Source organism: Pelophylax lessonae (assembly GCF_965119305.1).
Source record: "Pelophylax lessonae genome assembly, chromosome: 7".
NCBI classification, from domain to species: Eukaryota; Metazoa; Chordata; class Amphibia; order Anura; family Ranidae; genus Pelophylax; species Pelophylax lessonae.
This window is the reverse complement of record NC_138774.1, coordinates 290,448,665-290,472,303: the sequence shown is the minus strand read 5'-3', so window position 1 is coordinate 290,472,303 and position 23,639 is coordinate 290,448,665. Positions and strand designations below refer to the sequence as shown.

At 44.3% G+C, this 23,639-nt stretch overlaps 1 protein-coding gene across 2 annotated transcripts in view; it reads left to right on the top strand.

Moving 5' to 3' along the window:
• The window catches only part of ASTN2 (astrotactin 2), a 409,628-nt gene that overhangs the window by 345,645 nt on the left and 40,344 nt on the right, over nt 1–23,639 (top strand). For both annotated transcript variants that reach the window (XM_082263954.1, XM_082263953.1), the window contains one exon: nt 18,019–18,284. In XM_082263954.1, coding sequence (XP_082120080.1) covers nt 18,019–18,284 — 266 coding nt within the window. The remainder of the gene's footprint in view (nt 1–18,018; nt 18,285–23,639) is intronic.

Sequence of the window (23,639 nt, the reverse complement as noted above, 5' to 3'; positions counted from 1 at the left end):
AATTTTTTTAAATTTCTCAATTTTCCAAAAATGTTGCCAAAAATTAAAAAAAAAAAAACATGCCTCTTACTAAATATGTTGGACTCTCTACTTTCCAAAAAAAAGGGGTCAAATAGATGTCAGCGTGAGTAGAGGAGAACTTATAACGGACAGTTCCTATGTATACTGTGATCAGCTGGGATTGGACACAGCTGATCACATAGTAAAGAGCCTACATCATAGGCTCTTTACAATGATCGGAGATGCCGTGTGTCTCCGACCGACACACCGCACCACAGATCACCATGCTGCCCATCTCCAATGGGCGCACACGAGCGGATGGTTCTGAAGGACCTCATATGATGTCCAGTCAGAACATTTAAACCCCGTCATTCTGCTATAGGCTGGACGGGAAATGGTTAAAGAAGCCTTTCAAAGCTGAAACATGCTTGGGGCTTATTTCTAAAACAATTACTATTCATTGCACATTTAGAAAAGAGTAATATGCAAATATTCTCTACATATAAAGCTTGTTGAAGCAAATATAATACTTGGATGTGCCAATTATTACTTGTGATAATAGGTGTATGGCCTGGGGCTTATTCCATATCAATGGAACAATGCTGCTGTGGATGTTTCGTAATAAAGTTGTAGTTGACAGCAATGAATTTTTTATGCAATACTATGACTGCTAGATTCTTCAACATCTCAAGATACATATTTTACACATATCTGGAGCGCTATTCTCACTAATGCTGTGCAATAATGCACAGTGAAACCTACAATGTACCATAGGTTCTCCTGAAAATCTACAATAGAGTTGCGCTAAAAACACCAGTGAAAAAATTTGAAACAAATAAGATAAATTAAATAAAGTCCAAATGTGATCAAAAAGAATCATTTCAATGGTATCAACACCATCCCTCAGCATAAAGTGCGTGATCCTTAAGCTACCGCCTCAACTTTAAAGAGTGCTCGCCTACCAGCTTGCACAGACCTCCTATTACGGAAGGTCAGTGACACTTGCGGCTCAAAACCCAGCCAGGGCCTTTATCCATCCAAGGGAACTTATAGGGCATAGAGATTCACCCTCAAGATGGAACAATCACGGGAGGTCCAGCTTGCACGGACCTCTTATTACGGAGGGTCAGTGACACTTGCCACTCAAAACCGAGCCTGGAACTTTATCCACCCAAGGGAACTCATGGGGCATAGAGATCCACCCTCAAGATGGCACGATCATGGGAGATCCAGCTTGCACTGACCTCCTATTACAGAAGGTCAGTGACACTGGAGGCTCAAAGCCCAGCCAGGGCCTTCCTTTAGCCATCCAAGGGAACTTATGGGGCACAGAGATCCACCCTCAAGATGGCACGATCACGGGAGATCCAGCTTCCACTGACCTTCTATTACAGAAGGTCTGTGACACTGGTGGCTCAAAACCCAGCCAGGGCCTTTATCCATCCAAGGGAACTTATGGGGCACAGAGATTCACCCTCAAGATGGAACAATCACGGGAGGTCCAGCTTGCACGGACCTCTTATTACGGAAGGTCAGTGACACTTGCCACTCAAAACCGAGCCTGGAACTTTATCCATCCAAAGGCACTTATGGGGCATAGAGATCCACCCTCAAGATGGCACGATCACGGGAGATCCAGCTTCCACGGACCTTCTATTACAGAAGGTCTGTGACACTGGTGGCTCAAAACCCAGCCAGGGCCTTCCTTAAGCCATTCAAGGGAACTTATGGGGCATAGAGATCCACCCTCAAGATGGCACGATCACGGGAGATCCAGCTTCCACTGACCTTCTATTACAGAAGGTCAGTGTCACTTGCCACTCAAAACCGAGCCTGGAACTTTATCCATCCAAAGGAACTTATGGGGCATAGAGATCCATTCTCAAGATGGCACGATCACGGGAGATCCAGCTTGCACTGACCTCCTATTAAAGAAGGTCAGTGACACTGGCGGCTCAAAACCCAGCCAGGGCCTTCCTTTATCCATCCAAGGGAACTTATGGGGCATAGAGATCCACCCTCAAGATTTCAGTATCACAGAAGATCCAGTTTGCATGGACCTCCTATTACAGAAGTTCAGTGACACTGGCGGCTCAAAACGCAGCCAGGGCTTTCTTTATCCATTCAAGGGAACTTATGGGCCAAAGAGATCAACCTCAAGATGACACGATTATGGGAGATACAGCTTCCACGGACCTTCTATTACAGAAGGTCAGTGACTCTGGTGGCTCAAAACCCAGCCAGGGCCTTTATCCCTTCAAGGGAACTTATGGGCCAAGGGGATCCACTTTCAAAATGGCATGATCAAAATCCAGCCAGGGCCTTTATCCATCCAAGGAAACGTATGGGGCATAAAAAATCCACCCTCAAGATGGCACAATCACAGGACATCCAGCTTGCATGGGCCTCCTATTTTGTAAGGTCAGTGATACTTGCGGCTCAAAATCCAGCCTGGGGCCTTTAACCATCCAAGGAAACGTATGGGGCACTAAGATCCACCCTCAGAATGACACGATCACTGGAAATCCCTAGAAATCTGAGAAGACCCATCACCCCACAGCTGATGGAAGCAGCTAGGAGTCTAAGAAGACAGGTTATACACAGCTAATGGAAGCAGCTAGGAGTTTGAGAAGGCACCTTACTCAACAGCTGATGGCAGCAGCTAGGAGTCTGAGAAGATCCATCATCCTGAAGTTGATAGAGCAGCTAGTAGTCTGCGAAGACACGTTACCCTACAGAGGATGGAAGCAGTTAGGAATGTGAGAAGATCCATAATCTGCAGCTGATGGAGCACCTAGGAGTCTGAGAAGATTCATCAGCGCAATAGGGTAAAGTAAAGGAGGTCCTGATGCAAGACTGGCATAAATTAAACAAATGCCCCCTGCTATCTAAAATTGTAGGGGTGTTACCCCCCTATTGTTGCTCGTCGGGTCCGGAACCTATGAGATATTCAATGTGACATTGGTCTTTTCCGATATGGACACACCAAGGCCAGTATTATTGGATATAGCCAGCAGCTTTCTGCCCCTTTTGCACATTACTATCCCAGAAGGTTGTGTCATATATCTTATTGATATTGTTTATATGCTGTAAGGGGTTGGCTTGGTAGGGGTGTGGGTGACCCCTTGGGTGGGTTCGCTACACAGAGAGACAGCCAAGGAGTGGTTGAAAAAAACGGTCTATGGTTCTTGAAATTTGCTGGAAACAAGTGCAAGCGTCCAAACAGCATAAATCAAACATAAAATAAACCCTGGCCACTTGGGGCATCTATCTTCACAACACAGGAACCTACCTATGGAGTCTGTCCCAACCTACTGCTGGGCAGACACTGCTGGTCATACAGCAGAAAACCAATAGTCTATTTGTTTTCTTTTCACACAGAAAAAGTCAACACCACCTCACCTTCAGAAGTCTTTCTCAGCTCACTGCTCTCCTTAACGCACAAAGCCTCAGGATTTCCAACGTCCTTAAACCTTTCTGGCTACCTCTGCAGCCGAAACCTGATAGTAATTGGTGAATTGTCTAAACAAGGCAGAAATGTATCTCCCATCTGTGACAACACCCACAGATTTACCTGACTTCCTGTCACAATGCTCAATTAGCTTATTGGGATGAGCGTGTTATTTGTTTGATGTGAGTGTGGCATCGGGCAAACCTGTTTGCACAGTGAAGACAACGTTGTATTTTTATTGGTGATAGTGGGTGGTTCCTCTTTTCTATTGTTGTATTTTTACTCATTGATTTTTTTGTACAAAAAAACTTGTGATACTTCACTTTATTCGATTTCTAAAATTTTTGTTAAGTAACCAATCCCTGGTGGCTCATCCATATGGTCCATAGGGCTGTCTCTCTATCTGCCTAACGTTTGTGTATACAGATTGCCTCCTGGTTGCTATATAGCATTTTCGAAGAAGATCCTTCCTCCTCTGTCTAGGCGGACCAGATCAGAAGGTGGGGATGTGTAAACGGAGTCCGCCTGGCCACCCATTGAGCAGAGTAGGCTCTGTCCATACATAGTTACATAGTTTGTGAGGTTGAAAAAGACATCAGTCCATCCAGTTCAACCTATGATGTATGTGTGTGTTTGCTGTTAACCGTACATTGTATACCCCTGTATGTTGTACATTGTATACCCCTGTATGTTGTGGTCTTTAAGGTGCCCATCTAATAGTTTTTTGAAACTATCGATGCTCCCTGCTGATACCACTGCTTGTGGAAGAGAATTCCATATCCTTACTGCTCTGACAGTGAAGAACCCCCTACGTATTTTAAGGTTAAACCGTTTTTCCTCTAGTTTTAGTGAAGGGCCACATGTCTTGTTGTATTCCCCTTCTCTGAAAAGTTTGTTCCTTATGCTAGGGTCGCCAGTACAGTATTTGTACATTGATATCATATCCCCCCTCAATCGTCTATTCTCCAGAGAAAATAAGTTCAGTGCTTGTAGTCTTTCCTCATAGCTGAGATCCTCCATTCCCCTAATTATTTTTGTTGCCCTTCTCTGGAATTTCTCCAGTTCCAGCACATCCTTCCTGAGGACCGGATTTGGCCGGACCAGAGTCTTGTAGAGTGGGAGAATAATTTAATGTAATCTCTTACATTGGTGGTCAGTGAGAAGAATGCCCCTTACATTGGTGGTTAGTGGGAAGAATGTTCCTTACAATGGCGGTCAGTGGGAAAAATGTTCCTTACGTTGGTGGTCAGCGGGAAGAATGTTTCTTACTTTGGTGGTCAGTGGGAAGAATTTTCCTTACGTTGGTGGTCAGTAGGACGAATGTTCCTTACACTGGTGATCAGTGGGAAGAGTGCTCCTTACACTGGTGATCAGTGGGAAGAGTGCTCCTTACATTGGTGGTCAGTGGGAAGCATGTTCCTTACACTGGTGATCAGTGGGAAGAATGCTCCTTACATTGATAGTCAGTGGGAAGAATGTCCCTTACATTGGTGATCAGTGAGAAGAATGCTCCTTACATTGGTGGACAGTGGGAAGAATGCTCCTTACATTGGTGGTCAGTGGGAAGAATGTCCCTTATATTGGTGGTCGGTGGGAAGAATGCTCCTTACATTGGTGATCAGTGGGAAGAATGTTCCTTACATTGGTGGTCAGTGGAAAGAATGTTCCTTACGTTGGTGGTTAGTGGGAAGAATGTTCCTTACATTGGTGGTCAATAGGAGGAATGCTCTTTAAATTGGTGGTCAGTGAGAATAATGCTCCCCCCCCCCCCCTACAGACTACCAAAAAGATCAATGATGTCAGTGGTTGCTTATCAAAGACTCCATAATTTGCTCATTGCTCAAGGAACTCTTAAAAACCTCTGGAGGAACCCTAAGGCTTCACAGAACTTTAGTTAAGAAAGGCTGAAAAAACTTCTAAACATTTAAGAGCCCCTTAGTAAGAAAAAGACCCTTACCTTCCCAGACTGGCTGTCAGCAGTGAGGTCTTGAGCCTATGACTTCCATATCAAACAGTGGAATCTTTGTTTCCCAGAACAAGTCCATAAATTGGTGCAGAAAATATAATCACAGGATGGGATAATTGTTTAAGATTGGAAGGAAGGTTATTCCCTTTCAGAACTCCGTTTCTTTTTTTTTTTATAATTTGTATTTCCGCAATTGAGAGAGACAAGTGTTCTTATAGCAGTCAGAAGCCACATCTGAGCTTACATTGGTGAGTATCTTAAATCACATAAATCAAAACATATCTCTTCCTTTCTGCCCACTCTTCCAATTATCATGAACAGATGTACGTAGAGTAACGAGCATTCCTATCAGGAAGAGATATCTACGACCCACACAAATAAGCAAAACTGCCTTCTACTAGCTTGTTAGTGCTTAAAAACATAATACCCACCTCATTAATTTTTATACTTAACGTTAACTGTCCAATCTTCTGCTATTGACACTCGGCACTAATATCGCAAGAGGAGCTGGAGTTCTTCATCTCAGACAAGCTTGGATGTTGATTGGCTAACTCTTCTTGATCGTAAAGAGAAGAAGATAAGACTTTTGAAGTTACGTTTCAGTACAAGTATACAGTGATATATATATATATATATATATATATATATATATATATATATATATACATACATACACTATATTACCAAAAGTATTGGGACACCTGTCTTTACACGCACATGAATTTTATCGCCATCCCAGTCTTAGTCTTTAGGGTTCAATATTGATTTGGCTCGCCCTTTGCAACTATAACAGCTTCAACTCTTCTGCTGGCCACAAGGTTCAGAAGTGTGTCTATGGGAATGTTTGACTATTGTTCAAGAAGTACATTTGTGAGGGGTACAAACATGCTTATCCATGTCTTTGTGGACCTTGCTTTGTGCACTGGTCCAAATCAATTGGTGAAGGGGGGATTATGGTGTGGGGTTGTTTTTCAGGGGTTTGGCTTGGCCCCTTAGTTACAGTGAAGGGAACACTTAAGATGTCAGCATACCAAGACATTTTGGACAATTTCATGCTCCTAACTTTGTGGGAACAGTTTGGGGATGGCCCCTTCCTGTTCTAACATGAGTGCACACCAGAGCACAAAGCAAGGTCCATAAAGACATGGATGAGCGAGTTTGGGATGGAGGATCTTGACTGGCCTGTTTCAGAGTACTGAAACGTAACTTCAAAAGTCTTATCATCTTCTCTTTATGGATAGAGGGTACAGGATGCAGGGCAGAAGCAAGACAAAGGATCTAGGCTCAGGATAAGTGGCAAGCAGTGTCTGACAACAAAGCAAAACACTAAAGCAGTGTGTAAGAGTAGAGAAGGGACTAAATACCTTCCCAGCAGCCAGCATCGGGTGGAGACTGATTACTGGAATCTGCCGGCTGCTGGGAGACACCCGCTGGTGGATACTGGAACTACAACCTCCCACTCTGGGAAGCATAGTGCCATTAGCAGGTGATCCATGTCCTGACACAAGGTGAATATCTGTTGGTTTGATGGAGGTTTAAACATTACTTTTTTTATTGAGGTCGAAACATCAAATCACAAAGAGGGGCAACTAAAAAAGAAAAAGGGACAGAGAGATTTGGTTCCAAAAAAAGAGATAGTCCCTCAAAATGACAGTTGGCAAGTATGTTTGGCCAAAAGCTGATGACTACTGCTATGTTATCTCTATAGCTACTCCATAGTGCTCTGGCAATCATTTATTTAGATATAAAACATCAGTTTAGTTCAGTGGTTCTCAACTCCAGTCCACAGGACCCACTTTTAGGTACCCACTAACAGGCCAGATTTTAGGTATTACCTTGGAGAGATGCAGACTAGAATACTGCAATCACTGAGCAGCAAATGATATTGCCTGCAATGTATTTCAGTTATCTTGCAAACCTGGCCTGTTAGTGGGTCCTGAGGACAGGAGTTGAGAACCAATGTTTGCTGACCACCCTATAGCATTTTTACTGCTACAGGGTGGCCGCGCTGCACAGAATCATGTATATAAACATGTGATCCAACACTTGCAGATTTCAGGGGCGAGTTTAGACATTAATGGCTGTGTGTTGAGTTATTTTGAGGGGACAGCAAATTTACATTGTTATACAAGCTGTACACTCACTACTTAAGCTGTACACTCACTATTTTACATTGTACACTCACTACTTTACATTGTAGCAAAGTGTTGTTTCTTCAGTGTTGTCACATGAAAAGATAGAAGAAAATATTTACAAAAATTTGATGGGTGTACTCACTTTTGTGAGATACTGTACCATATGTACAAAACATAGGGAACTTGGCTAAACAGGGAAAACTGAAGATGCAAGGAACAAATGGGAATGGGGAACCAAGACTGGGATCAACTACAAAGGGAGCAGAAAAGAGGCAAGAGGGTACAGGATGCAGGGCAGAAGAAAGTCCAGGATCTAGGCTCAGGATAAGTGGTAAGCAGTATCTGACAGCAAAGCAAAACACTAAAGCAACGTGTAATAGTAGAGAAGGGACTAAATACCCTCCCAGCAGCCAGCATCGGGTGTAGACTGATTACTGGAATCTGCTGGCTGCTAGGAGACACCCGCTGGTGGATACTGGAACTACAACCTCCGACTCAGTGTCATTAGCAGGTGATCCATGTCCAGACACAAGGTGAATATCGGTTGGGTTTGATGGAGGTTTCAATAGTACTTTTTTTATTGAGGTCGAAACATCAAATCACAAAGAGGAGCAACTAAAAAAGAAAGAGGGCCAGAGAGATTTGGTTCCAAAATAAAAAGACAGTCCCTCAAAATGACAGTTGGCAAGTATGTTTGACCAAAAGCTGATGACTACTGCTATGTTATCTCTATAGCTACTGTGATTGGCTGATTTGTGTTACCAAGTATTTGAACAGGTGTACCTAATAAAGTGGTCAGTGAGTGTATATGGCGGAGAAAAATGCTTCTAAATGGGTTCTAATGAAGAACTTTTCCACCGAAAGTAATTGCTGCTTAGGTGTCTTAGCCTGTTGTCTCAATGCGTACCTTAACAACCTGTCTCTGTACATCCATTCGCGTCTCGTAAGGGAACAAGACTTACAAATCCCCTGTTTAAAACTTGGCAATTATGAAATACACAAGCTGCATTTCAATTAGTCCACTGGCACGACGTTGGCTTGCAAAGGAGCGATTGCAGTTCAGGCACAGATTGCTCTGCTCGTAGATTCCCCACCACCACCACCAACACCACCATTCATTTTCCCCTTTTTATGTAACTTGTGTGAAATTAATTAGACACCAGGGCAAGTTCCTAATATCACTTTTAATATCATGGCTTAGGGTTCAATAGGAGAATAAATTGGAAAAAAATAAAACAGAACAGATCTTAGCGGATGTTCGGCGTATGTTGACGTTTCTATTCCCTCCCGATGTGCCTGCTTTGGAATTCAGATCAGGCGAGCGGCGAGCACGCTGGCAAACGGGAGTCAGGGATGCAATAACTAACATTGAGAAGCAACGCCGAGCCGAGTCTTAGCTAATCTCACAGTTGAACACTTGCAGCTCCAAACCTGCCAGCCATTCCGCGAGATAAGAGCAATTTGGGTCCATTATTTAAAACCTCAATACGAGAGCAAAAAAAAATAAATAAATAAATTAAATAATATTGCCAATTTTTTTTTTCTGTTTCCGCTAACAGATGATTTGTTCCCACCGGGTTGTTTGCTTTTGGAAAATGGCACATGAAGAAAACTTGTTAATAATTGTGAGAGCTCCCCAGCTGTGGAATTACATACTAGCCGTGCATAACTAATACATGACCTGTTGTGTTCGCTTGTTACCGAGCCGCACCTGAAGCCCCAAATGAGCCTTGTCGGCAGATTCGCACGCCGCGATAGCGAGGAATTATGTCACTTCGTAAAAATTAATTCCATTTGGCTGACCTGCTTGGGTTTTGTTAAGAAGGACGCAGATGTTGTGTTGATTCAGGCTACAACTTCTATGGAACGCTGAAGAGGAGCAAAGCTGAGGACGAATGCTGAAGAGAAGGCTGGTGTCCTCGGAAGCGGTGGCCATGTTTAGGCGTCCTTCCCAAATTGGATCTGTCCTAGGACCAATCATATTTAATTTATCTGTCCTCTGCTCAGTTGGACATCTAACTTCAAGAATAATAAAAATAGAAGCGTTGGGTATGTTTAGGCGTCCATCCCAAAATGGATCTGTCCTAGGACCAATCCTATTTAATTTATCTGTCTTCTGCTCAGTTGGACATCTAACTTCAAGACTATTGTTGTATTGTGGATTTTGTCTTGAACCCAATAAAATCTTATGTAAACCTAGTTAGAAGGACCTACACTATATTACCAAAAGTATTGGGACGCCTGCCTTTACACGTACGCTGTTCTATTGGGTTGAGGACATGCCAGTCAAGTTCCTCCACCCAAAATGTGCTCATCCAGGAGGGAAATAGAGGGTATTGGTTCCTCTACATGCCGCTTCCACCACCCCCCTATACCTGACCTGATGCCCCTGGCCCCTGTGCCCCCCCCCTAACAGCGCTGCTGCGTATCCCCCTCCCACCTCCCACCGGCGGGATCTGTCAGGGTGGAGGACAGGAAAAGGGGCCAGCAAATGTGTCATCCAGTGGCCCCTTCTTCGTCTTAACCACTTATGGACCACCCCACGCAGATATACTACAGCAGGTTGGATCTCCTGGGGTCTGGGACGCGCGGTGACCCACTCCCACTGTGATTGGACACAGCGGGAGCCAATCAGAGAAGGGTGGTGTCCTCAGAAGCGGTGGTCATGTTTAGGCGTCCTTCCCAAAATGGATCTGTCCTAGGACCAATCATATTTAATTTATCTGTCCTCTGCTCAGTTGGCCATCTAACTTCAAGACTATTGTTTTATTCTCGATTTTGTCTTGAACCCAAAAAAATCTTTTGTAAACGTAGTTTGAAGGACCTACACTATATTACCAAAAGTATTGGGACGCCTGCCTTTACACGCACGTGTTCTATCGGGTTGCGGTCAGGACGCTGTTCAGGCCAGTCAAGTTCCTCCACCCAAAATGTGCTCATCCAGGAGGAAAATGGAGGTCACTGGTTACGCTACATGCCACTTCCACCGCCCCCCTAACCCTGTCCTGCTGACCCTGTGTCCTGTCCCCCCCCCCCCTCGCAGCGCTGCTGCGTATCCCCCTCCCACCGGCGACACTGTAATAATAATAATATTAATAAAAATAATAATAAGATAAAATAAATGTGTGTATATATATATATATATATATATATAAATAAAAAAAATAATATAAAATAATCATAAATCAATATTTTATATATAATAATATATAACTATATATAGATAGATAGATAGATAGATAGATAGATAGATAGATAGATAGATAGATAGATAGATAGATAGATAGATAGATAGATAGATAGATAGATCACTATATATATAAAATAATACTATGTAGTAATTGTAAAATAATGTTTTACCAATAATAATAAAAATAAAAACATTGTAATAATAATATTAATAAAAATAATAATATAAAAAAATAAAAGTATATATAAAAAAATAATATAAAATAATTATAAATCAATATTTTACATATAATAATAATAATAATAATGATAATAATAATAATAATAATAATAATAATAATAATAATAATAATAATAATAATAATGATAATATAATAGTTATGTATTTTAGTGGACTAATTTGAGTGGTCTATTTCAAATCAATTGTGTACTGCTGTTCTTTTGTATACCAAGCGCCGGAATTAATTTTTTTGTTTACCCATTCATACCCCAAGCTGGACCAATGTAACGATTTAGAAAGTGCCATATCGGGAATATAGCTTTCAAGGAAATAAAAATCTCAGCAGTGCATTTGGAAGTCTTATGTACAAAAGTCCACTTTCCTCTGAGCAGACGACCAATAAAAGGGGTTCAATGTACTAAACATCTCGTGTGTATATCTGTCCTATGCCGCCATAGGCATCGCTGATATAACAAACTGCACCAATTCTTCCAAGGCTACGCAGTTATTATCGCTTGTATAACCTTTTATGGGAACTATTTAGTGTGTCAAATTTAATCATAGGATCTCTCGGTTCTGAAACGCTAGCGTGGTTTTGCTGCACGCGGTCACGCCTTTTACTGCTGGTATAAAGGACTATATTTTTGTTGCAAAATGATAGTAACACGCAGTTAAGTCGCTGTGCGATCTAGATCTAAAATGCTGGCAGGGTTTTTTTTTTTTTTGCTTTCAATCAATAGAAGTAGTGCCGGATTACATAGATGCATGGAAATGTTTTCTGTCATGTTAAAAAACCCATTTAGGTTTCAACACATTTAATTGGAATCTAATTTCCAGTTGTTAGCCTTGAGAATGCATCCTCTGCTGGTCAGTACTGAACACTGCAGTTGAGATCTTTGCAGTGCACACCTGCCCTAATCAGGGGTGTTAAGGAGTCTGATGGACGTTTAGCCAGAACCTGATTAACAGGTTGCTTTTACTACTTTTACCATGAATACCAGCACTAGTTGTTGTCTAGAACATCCTCTGCCTGCAGATCTGTCTGCTAAGTATTGTCGAATCCATTAACTGCTTCCTAACCGCCCACCGCAGTTATACTGCAGCAAGGCGGCACCTCCTGCGCAAACCGGCGTAAGTATACGTTGGTCGAGCGCCTGCAGCCAGGGGGCAAGCCCGCGCCGCCGGTGGCGTGCTACCGCCCCCACTCGTCAGCGGGGACTCTGATGCATGGGACAGGCAGCTCCAATTGCCGCCTGACTCCCGCGATCGCTCCCCACTGAGAGAGAAGGACGGGCAGCTGTTGTAAACCGTTCTTCTCTCTGGAATGATCACAGAGTGCCTGTGATCCTTCTATGTAGGATTACAGGTCTCTGTGATCATTTCACAAGCCCCACCCCCATACAGTTAGAAACACGCCCCTAGGTACACATTTAACCACTTGATCACTTACCGTGTTAACCCCTTCCCTGCCAGTGTCATTATTTTAGTAACAGTGCATATTTTTAGCACTGATTACTGTAGTAATGTCACTGGTACTTCCAAAAGTGTCAAAAATGTGAGTCAGGGGTCCGATCTGTCCGCTGCAATGTTGCAGTCCCGCAAAAAAATCGCAGATCGCCGCCATTACTATTAAAAAAAAAAAAAACATTAAAAATGACATAAATCTTTCCCGTAGTTAGTAGACGCAATAACTTTTGCGCAAACCAATCAAAATATTGCGATTTTTTTTACCAAAAATATGTAGCAGAAAACAAATTGGCCTAAAATGTTTAAAAAAATGTATTTTTTTAATTTTTTTTGTCATATAGCAGAATGTAAAAAATATTGTTTTTTTTTTTTTTTTTTTCAAAATTGTTGCTCTTTTTTTGTTTATATCGCAAAAAATAAAAATCACAGAGGTGATCAATTACCACCAAAAGAAAGCTCTATTTGTGGGAAAAAAAGGACGTAAATTTTGTTTGGGTACAGCGTCGCACTACCGCGCAATTGTCCATTAAATAACACAGTGCAGAATCGCAAAATAGGGCCTGGTCCCTAAGGGGGCAAATCCTTCCGGTCTTAAAGTGGTTAATGTAACGCAGTGGCCTGGTCATGAAGTGGGGGGGGGGGGTTAAATCTTCCGGAGGGTAAGTTAAAAACATTACATTAAAAATGAGTCAGCGCCATCATAGTTTTCCTTTATAAACGCACACAAGATAGATTTGTAAGTTGTATTTCTGGTTTTGAACCAGTAGATGGCAATGGAACACAAATTTTTACATAATTGATTTCTATTCCAGGATGGTAACGTTATTTACGAGACAATTTCTAAAATGAAGTTACGAATTATCTTTGTTTTTCCTGATATAAATTCCCGCATAATATTTACTGGAACATCTGGGAGAGCCAATTATTATTATTATTACTATTTTTTATTATTATTATTTTTTTATTATTATTATTATTATTATTATTTTTTTATTATTATTATTATTTTTTAATTATTATTATTTTTTTATTATTATTTTTATTATTATTATTATTTGTAGTAGCATTTATGTATTTTTTAAATTGTTTATGAGACATGAACTGACACGTCCTTTGCATTTATTTATAATTTACGTATTTAGAATTGCTTTACTAAAAACAAGTCGGAAAGAGATTCGGATTCCGAACCTAGCCCATTCATGCTTTGTTGAACCACCAACTCATTGGCCAGTTTACCCCTTCAAATCCCCAGCTGCTACAATGTAAACAAACCACCGGGGATCCCAGATGATGTCAATAACCATATGTGGTCATGGTGGGGAAACATCCTTGGGCGACGGGTCAACTTGATTGACGAGGAGTTACAGCTCTGAAATGAGATCATGGATCTAGCTGCTGCCATAACCCCGGTATTTAATGTCAAAATACACGGTGGGCAGTCCATAAGTAGTTAAGAATCATACCTACCTACAGGGCTGCCTTTCACACTGGGCAAAAGGGCAGCTGCCCCGGGCCCAGTCATTGTTGTGGGGCCCAAAGCAGCTGCCCCTTGAGCCCGCACTGTCTGTAAATAGTTGATATGGGAATTTGGGAGGGCCCAAGAAAATTTTTGCCCAGGGTCCAATCAATATTAAAGACGGCCCTGCCTACTTAGGTGGATGCAGCATCGGCTCCCCCCCGCCCCCCCCCCCCATAGGCATGTGCACTGGGTATGCTGGGTGTGCCTGAGCACCCCCTAATCCCCCTGCGTGGTGCTTATTCCCTCTGCTTCCAGCCATCCCCTGTCTCTCTTTCTCTCATGCAGTGCTGCCTGCTTCCCTCCTCTCCAGCTGTCTGCTGTGGGGGATATTTTAGGATGGATGAATGAATGAACACAGTGAGTGATCTGTACTGATCACTCCTGTGTTCATTCTTACCCGAAGCATAGCAATCTATGCTTTAGTCTGTGAGTGAACAAGAAGCCACTCAGCAAAGAGCACTTCCCATTCATTCACTGTCCAGTGCAGCTTAGGCTTCAGAGAAAGGGACTAGGGGAGCGTTGTCCTCAATCCCTTTCTCTCTGTTTAAACCTTTCATATTTCACCAAGCCCCCCCCCCCCCAACCTGGCTCCTAAAAAAAATTGTAAAAATAAATAATAATAAAACACTGTAAAAAATAATAAAACAGAAAAAAATGTAAAAAAAAAACAAATAATAAAAATAAAAACTACTGACACCGTCCACTTTCCTACAGACATCAGTCTCTGCTCTACTGACACCGTCCACTGCTCTGCTGATATACACGTGCTTGTGCTCTGCGGTGCAACACCAATAGAACTGAGTGATCATAGACTGCTGATCGCTCAGTTCTTAGTTCTCACTGGTGATTGTCAGCCATCGGCTCTCTACTCTGCCCATCCCCCCCAATGCCCAATGGAGTGCTATGCTGTGGAGTGGGCAGGAGCGGCCAGCTCAGGCTCTCAGTGGCTTGCTGAGAGGCTGAGCCAGGTGCTTGGGTGGCTCCTGACCATATGGTTGTGATCTTTCCCCAGCCTGGACCGGCTTTGTGACGTCCACTGAAAACAGGTCACAGGAATGCGAACGAACTGTGGTCCACAGGGGAAGTATAGCCAGATGAGCTTTCCCCGTACTTCTCCCTTACCTGCTGGCGACGTATGTAACGCATGTGCGGTGGTAAAGAGCTTTACTCCCCAAGCGCCGAACATATGCGTCCATGGGCGGCAGAGGCTTCTGGGCTGAGAGTGTGCTGGCTGAGCTGTCAAAGGCAATTCCCGGTCTAGTAATGCCCTGCCAGCTCCTGATCATGTGACTGACCTGACCAGGAAGTCTTTCCAGCCCCCTTGAGCGTAACTGCCCAGCTGAAGGGATGCCAGGGCTGGGCAGGAAGGGGTAAAAGGCATTTTTACAGTGTCAGTGTGTGTCACGGTCAGGGGTCAGGCTCAGAGACTAGTAGCTATAGCAGTAGAGAGGCTCCCACTGACCAGAAGGATACGTGTACAAGCAGATCAAAGAAAATGGCCTCTGCCCCCAACCTATAACTGGCCTATAACTGTACAAGCAGATCACCCTGGCAGATGATGCAGGCTCACCCAAGGTGCAGGGTCTAAGCACTAACCTAATGGTGGAGATGGGTTTTGCTATGTGTTAGTACCAGGTCGCAGTCCTCAGCATTGCCCCACCTTGAGGTGAGGAAGCCGGGATCCTGTAGCAGATATGTCAGATAGGGATCAAGCAGAAGCTTAGTCAGTAAACAAATCAAAGGTCAGTAACAAGTGGTTGCAGGTTGGAATTAAGCAGAAGGGTAGTCGAAAAACAAGTTAAAGGTTGATAACAAGTGGTAGCTGAGACACAGATGGCAGTAGGAGTGACAAGAGCGTGATATTGGCTGGAGAGAGCACAATAATCTGGCAAACAGGAAGTGCAAAGGCATGGCTTAAATAGAAAGTTCATGGGAGGAGCCAAGGGTTCAAGGTTCAGCAGAAACAACTCATAAGGGAGGATTGTCTAATGGATCCAACAGGGTCCTGACCAGCATCTCCGATGGCTCAGCAAGAACGTACATCACCAGTCAGAGGTCGCAGGTTTAGACCCGGGTCCTGACAATGTGTTTATCTATATTTGGGATTGTATAATAAGGGGTAATACTGTGCCCTTGTGCCCATTTCCCTGGGAGGGGGTGGATATCTAGGAGCCACCATATTATAAGTAAAGCGTCCATATTCCTACAAATCTCCCCCTCTCACAAACCCTCACATCCTTTTTGAGGGACCAGTTGTGTGGAAGAGGCCCCTCTACATTGGATCAAGGTTGCTTTGCTGCCCTGTCCCCCCAAGGCATTTGCCCTATTGATTAAAGTCATTACATGGTGAAGGGGGGGGGGGGGGCAAGCTTCCTACTGTTGGTTTCTTTCTTCTAGAAGCTTTTTGGGATCTTAACACCTCAGGACATCCACATCAGTGCTGGGACAAGGCCATCTAAAACCCAGGGCAAACATGTCAAACTGTGCCCCCCTAACCATGATACATGAGCATTAAGTGTCAGGTAATATCCCCCCCCCCCAAAAAAAAAAAAAGAGTACCAGCTTTTTGGGGATCCTAACAGCTCAGGACATCCACATCAGTGCTGGGGCAAGGTCATCTAAAACCCAGGGCAAACATGTCAAACTGTGCCCCCCTAACCAAGATGCATGGGCTTTAAGTGTCAGTAAATACCCCCCTCAAAAAAAAAAAGAGCACCAAACTGCATGGTTACACCCTAAGCATATATCCCCCCTCCTCCGAATACAAATCTATGCCACCCCATCCTCCAAATCCCCCCCCCCAGCACAAATGCCCCCCCCCAAAAGAAAAATTAGTCCTCCTAGCACAAATCCTCTACCTCTAACATTTCCCCTCCAAGTACACATCCTCTCCCCTACTCTAAATCCCCCCTCCCAGTAGAAATCCCCCCCCCAATCTACCCTCCTGGCACAAATCCCCCTCCCCAATTTCTCTTCCAAGCACAAACCCCCCCCCCCCATAAAAAATGTTTTCCCTCTTAGCAAAGCCCCTCCCCCCACCATATCACAAGCACAAATCCTCTTCCCCTATCCCCCCTCCAAACAGATCCCCTAAATCACCACTTCTTCCACCCCTCTCCGCAACTCTGTTGCAGAGTGTGATCACTGGGTGCAGCGGAGTCCATTCAGATCAGACATTGTGGAGTAAACAGGAACTGGCTTCTTTATTGGAACATAACACAGAAATCAAAGATGTCACCTCATTGTAATAAGAACAATAGACAGGAAGAGATAACCAACAAGTTCAGTACAGTGTACAGGAAATTACAACACATCATAGAGATGCATAGCATATCACTGAGCATTAGCGACATCTACTGTCCTATTTGTGAACTGCAGTTAATCTGCTAAGCTGAAAGCTGTTGTATCTCCAACACCCTCAACATTGGGTCAAGGTTGCTTTGTTCCCCTGTCCCCCCAAGGCATTTGCCGTAATGATGAAAGGCATTGTAAATTGAAAGGGTATGTGTGTGTGTGTGTGTGTGTGTGTGTGTGTGTGTGTGTGTGTGTGTGTGGGGGGGGGGGGGGGGGGGTACCAGCTTTCTACTATTGGTTCCTTTCTCCTAGAAGCCCTTTGGGGATCTTAACTACCCCAAATAACACTGACATTTGGATTCAGCTCAGGGCATCTACATCCATGAAACTTTATCTGAATCTCACAGCAACCAAATTTCTGGGTCAACTCAAGTAATACAAGTAAAAGAACAATGAAGTAAAACTGATCACAATCAACGACAATCCCATAATTCACGCGTTCTCTAGACAGCAGTTTACCTACAAGTATGTTTTTGGAGTTTGGCAGGAAGCCAAAGCCTCCAGAGGAATCCTATACAAAAATTTTAATTGTTTTATTAGGTTGGAAGTCCTGGAGGAATCAAATCTAAGCCTCTTCACCATCACATGGCAATCAAGCAATTGAATGTTGCGTGACAATGGCACGGTGTTTTTGTCTATGGATAATAATTGTCATGTTGCATTATGAATTATTGATCAACCCTTCTGTTTTTTTTTTTTTTTTTTTTCCATGCATAGAAACCACTGAACTGGGCAGCAAGAAGGAACTAAAATCCATGCCGTTCATCACTTACCTCTCGGGGTTGCTGACGGCTCAGATGCTCTCCGATGACCAGCTTATCATGGGTGTAGAAATCCACTGTGAAGAGAAGGGCCGCTGCCCGGCAAGCTGCCACTTGTGCCGACGGGCTGGCAAGGAACAAGTCAGCCCTATCCCAGTTCTCTTGGAAATTAATCGGATCACCCCTCTGTATAATTTAATTCAAGATAATTCTACGCGAGAGGTGAATACACTTTTATTGTCCTTATCACCCATCTGTGTTATGTATAGGATGTGATTTTTGGAAAGCAGCTTCTAAGACCAAAGAATGAGATGGGTATTTCATTTAACCTCTTTGCAAACAAGTAGCTGCTCAGAGGTGGGCTTCAGGGCCGGTGCTACACTATTTTACACCCTAGGCAAGACCAGCTACTTGCGCCCCCCCCCCCCCCCCCAAATAAATAAAAAGGGAAGGGGTCAAAAACTTCTCTATGTCATATCCAGTAACCCTGATCTGATGGTTTTCATACCCAGGGACCCCCATATTCCTCCATGTTACACCTGGGGATGAATGGCTGCCCACCAGCTCAGTGGAGAGAGTTACATCCTGCCCAGGGTTTATGCCACTCAGCTCCAGACAAAGAGGATCATCATGCAGGCAGCACTCCGGTGGGCTCCCTTCCCTTTCTCATGGATGCACCCCTAGGTGGCAATGCGCACTAGTCGGCTGCCTATTTTGCCCAGTGGAAGCACCGGCCCTGGTGGGCTTTATCTATGTTTTGTGTTGGGAGCACGTACAATCGCACGCCTCCAAAACTGTGACCATAACTGGTATGATGGGCTTCCGTTCGAGTGATCACCGTGCTACGGTAATACAGGAAGCCCATGTTACGCCTTTAGGCCTTAACCACTTAACTTTTACCCCCTTCCTGACCAGGGCCTATTTTGCGATTCGGCACTGCGTGATTTTAACGGACAATTGCGCGGTCGTGCGACGCTGTACCTAAACGAATTTGGCGTCCTTATTTTCCCCACAAACAGAGCTTTCTTTTGGTGGTATTTGATCACCTGTGAGATTTTTACTTTTTGCGCTATAAACAAAAAAAGAGCGACAATTTTGCAAAAATAACAATATTTTTCACATTTTTTTATATGAAATTCCCCAAAAAAATGTAAAAATCAAAATTTTTTAACATTTTAGGCCAATTTGTTTTATGCTACATATGTTTGGTTAAAAAAAAATCGCAAAAAGCGTATTTTGATTGGTTTGCGCAAAAGTTATTGCGTTTACTAAGGGAAAGATTTTTGTCATTTTTGTTGTTTTTTTTTTTTTTAACGAGTAATGGCGGCGATCTGCGATTTTTTTTTTGCGGGACTGCGACATTGCGGCGGACAGATCGGACCCTTGACTGACATTTTTCACATTTTTGAGGTTACCAGTGTCATTACTGCAGTAATCAGTGCTATACATATGCACTGTTACTGTAAAAATGACACTGGCAGTGAAGGGGTTAACTTTATTGGAGAGGGAGGGGTTAAGTGTGTCCCTAGGGGCGTGTTTCTAACTGTGATTGGCTGTGTAAGAACAGAGATCAACGGTCCTACATAGTAGAACCGTCTGATCTCCATTCTTACACAAGGAAGAATGACAGGTGGCTTTGTTTACATTAGCCGCCTGCCTTTCTTCCGGTGTAACGGACGATCGCGAGTGCCCGGCGGACATCGGGTCCGCCGGGCACACGCGCGGGGGGGGTCCGTGACCGTGCCTCCGGCGGAGCGCGCTCGCTCCCTAGAGCCTCACTGGCTAGCGGCGTAGCCCTACGTCGCTTTGCCTGTGAGGGGCTGACCACCGCAGTAAATAGTGCGGCGGTCGGCAAGCGGTTAAGGTGGTTGTAAATCCCCACATACACCCAATACTGGTCTCCGCTGAGAGATGAAGTAAATCCTCCTAAATAAGTTGTACCTGTTTGTCTGCAGGACTCTCTCCTGTACTTCCACCTAAAGCAAACATTTTACACAGAATTTTTAAGCTTCCAGAGGCAGGGGGCAGGGATCTGATATCAAAAACTACACAGCTTAGAGAGGAGGGCAGAGTGTAATCTGAGACTTGAGGTGGAGGGAATGGACCCCCCCTCTACACAATCTCATAGGGAAGCATGCACAGCTGAGGCTATAAATCCCTGATGGAATACTGGAGCTCCTCCCCCCATCCCTTTTGACTACTTGTAGTCATCACAACCTAAAATTACTCAGGATGATAGCAGAGGAACGAGACTTTAGAAAGAAATCACACCAGGGCAAGTACACACTATAGAGCAGCCTTTCTCAACCTTTTTACCCTAGAGCAGTGATGGTGAACCTTGGCACCCCAGATGTTTTGGAACCACATTTCCCATCATGCTCATGCACTCTGCAGTGTAGTTGAGCATCATGGGAAATGTAGTTCCAAAACACCTGGGGTGCCAAGGTTTGCCATCACTGTCCTAGAGGAACCCTTGAAATAATCTTCAGGTCTCAGGGAACCCCAAAAGATTAGTCTATAGGGGGTCATTGGGGAAATGCCTCTTACATTGTTGGGGTTCAGTGGAAAAAATGCCCCACTTACAGTGATGGCCAGAATGTCAACTTCGACTTTTTTGATTGCTTATGACACCACTCAAAGTAGAGATGAAAGCATATCCCTGTGTCCCAGTAGGAAATGTAGTTCCAATAAAATTTGGGGTGCCAAGGTTCGCCATCACTGCCCTAGAGGAACCCTTGAAATAATCTTCAGGTCTCAGGGAACCCCTAAAGATTAGTCTATAGGGGGTCATTGGGAAAATGCCTCTTACATTGTTGGGGTTCAGTGGGAAAAATGCCCCACTTACAGTGGTGGCCAGAACGTCAACTTCGACCTTTTTGATTGCTTATGACGCCACTCAAAGCAGAGGTGAAAGCATATCCCTGTGTCCCAGAACATGTGGTGCAGGCTTTTCCTGATACCAATCCAGGGTCTTAGTAAATGTAAAGAGGAACCGGATTGCCATTACTCCAAACCAGCCCAGGTGAATAAATGATAGAGTGGTCTCAGCCTACATGTCTCCACCAAACCACACATCCTGATGCATATCGCCTCGCCCGCCTATGATTAAGCCCCAGTGGGCCAGGCGATATGCATTAGGGTGCGGTTTGGTGGAGGCATGTAGGCTGAGGTCACTCTTTATCCTTTATTCATCTGGGCTGGTTGGGAGTAGTGGCAATCCTTTCCTCTGGCTTTGGACCTGGAACTATCGAGCACCATGAGAAAGGAGGTAAGTTAGCCACAGCTCGAGGAACTCCGAGCCATCTCTAAGGGAACCTTACAGTTCCCCTGAACCCTGGTCTAGAATAGATGCTATAGAGCAGGGGTCTCCATACTTTTTTAAAAAGGGTCAGTTTATTTTTCTTCAGACTTTAGGTGGGCTGGACTGTGACCAGCGGGAATGGAAATTTTCCTGGCATCCGTGGGAGAAAACATCGCCACATTTGGTATAAGGGGGAGGAATAGTGCCCCATCATTGGTATCATTAGGAGGAATAGTGGCCTATTGTTGGCATAATTTGGAGAAATAGTGCCCCATCATTGGTATCAGTGGGAGGAATAGCACCCCATCATTGATATCAGTGGAAGGAATAGTGCCCCATTGTTGGTATCATTAGGAGGAATAGTGCCCCATCGTTGTTATCATTTGTTGGGATAGTGCCCCTTTATTGGTGTCAGTGGAAGGAATAGTGCCCCATCATTGGTATCAGTGGGAGGAATAGTGCCCCATCATTGGGATGAACAGTGCCCCATCGTTGGTATCATTGGGAGGAATAGTGCCCCATCATTGGTATCATTGGGAGGAACAGTGCCCCATTGTTGGTATCATTTGTTGGGATAGTGCCCCATCATTTGTATCAGTGGAAGGAATAGTGCCCCATCATTGGTATCAGTGGGAGGAATAGTGCCCCATCATTGTTGTCAGTGGAAGGAATAGTGCCCCATCATTGGTATCAGTGGGAGGAATAGTGCCCCATCATTGTTGTCAGTGGAAGAAATAGTGCCCCATCGTTGGTATCATTGGGACGAACAGTGCCCCATCGTTGGTATCATTGGGAGGAATAGTGTCTCATCATTGGTATCAATGGGAGGGATAGTGCCCCATCGTGGGCATCATTGGGAGGAATAGTGCCTCATCATTGGTATCAGTGGGAGGGATAGTGCCCCATTGTGGGTATCATTGGGAGAAATAGTGCCCCATTGTTGGTGTCAGTGGAAGGAATAGTGCACATCGTTGGTATCATTGGGAGGAATAGTGCCTCATCATTGGTATCAGTGGGAGGGATAGTGCCCCATCGTGGGTTTCATTGGGAGGAATAGTGTCCCATCGTTGGTATCATTGGGAGGGATAGTGCCCTATCGTTGGTATCATTGGGAAGAATAGTGTCCCATCATTGGTATCATTGGGAGGGATAGTGCCCCATTGTTGGTATCATTGGAAGGAATAGTGCCCCATTGTTGGTATCAGTGGAAGGAATAGTGCCCTATTGTTGGTATCAGTGGAAGGAATAGTGCCCCACCGTTGGTATCATTGGGAAGAATAGTGTCCTATTATTGGTATCAGTGGGAGGAATAGTGCCCCATCATTGGTATCAGTGGGAGGAATAGTACCCCATCTTTGGTATCAGTGGGGGGAATAGTGTCCCATCATTGGTATCAGTGGGAGGAATAGTACCCCATCTTTGGTATCAGTGGGAGGAATAGTGCCCCATCATTGGTATCAGTGGAAGGAATAGTGCCCCATCATTGGTATCAGTGGAAGGAATAGTGCCCCACCGTTGGTATCATTGGGAAGAATAGTGCCATGTTGTTGGTATCAGTGGGAGGAATAGTGCCCCATCATTGCTATCAGTGGCCGAAATAATGCCCCATTGTTGGTATCAGTGGTAGAAATGGCGCTCCATTGTTAAAGCGGAGTTCCGGGCACAAAAAAGATTTTTTTTTTTTTGTGCCCCTCCGCTAGGTATGCCTCACCTGAAAAGGAATTGGATAGTTATTATTTTTTTTTTTTGTTTACTCTCCTTTTTATTGAAGATCGTAAATACTCACCTATGACAGCTTCCTCCTCCAGCGCCGAGGCTCACCCCGTCACTTCCTGCCTCGCGATGATTCCTGGGAGCTAAACGTCATAGCTCCCAGGAATCAATGCGCCGCACCGGCCCCGCTCGTCATTTCCGGGCGACGCCGCATTCCCCTGCTAAACAGCTTCTGGGCATGCCCAGAAGCTGTTTAGGAATGCGGCGCCGCACCGGAAGTGACGAGAGGGGCCGGTGCAGTGCATTCTGGGACACGAAGACGCGGAAGAAGACAGAGAAGAAGACCGCGCCGGCTTCAGCTGCCCACAACCGAGATGGAAACGCTGTGGAAGAAAATTTCTAAGTAAGTATTTCTTCTTACAGGTAAGTGCGAACGGGACAGATCAGAGGCTAGCCATTGTGGAATGTGCTAGCCCTGACTATCCCGGGGGTATGTTCAGAAAAAAATCGTTTCTCTGCCCGGAACTCCGCTTTAATGTCAGTTGGCAGAATAGTGTCTCGTA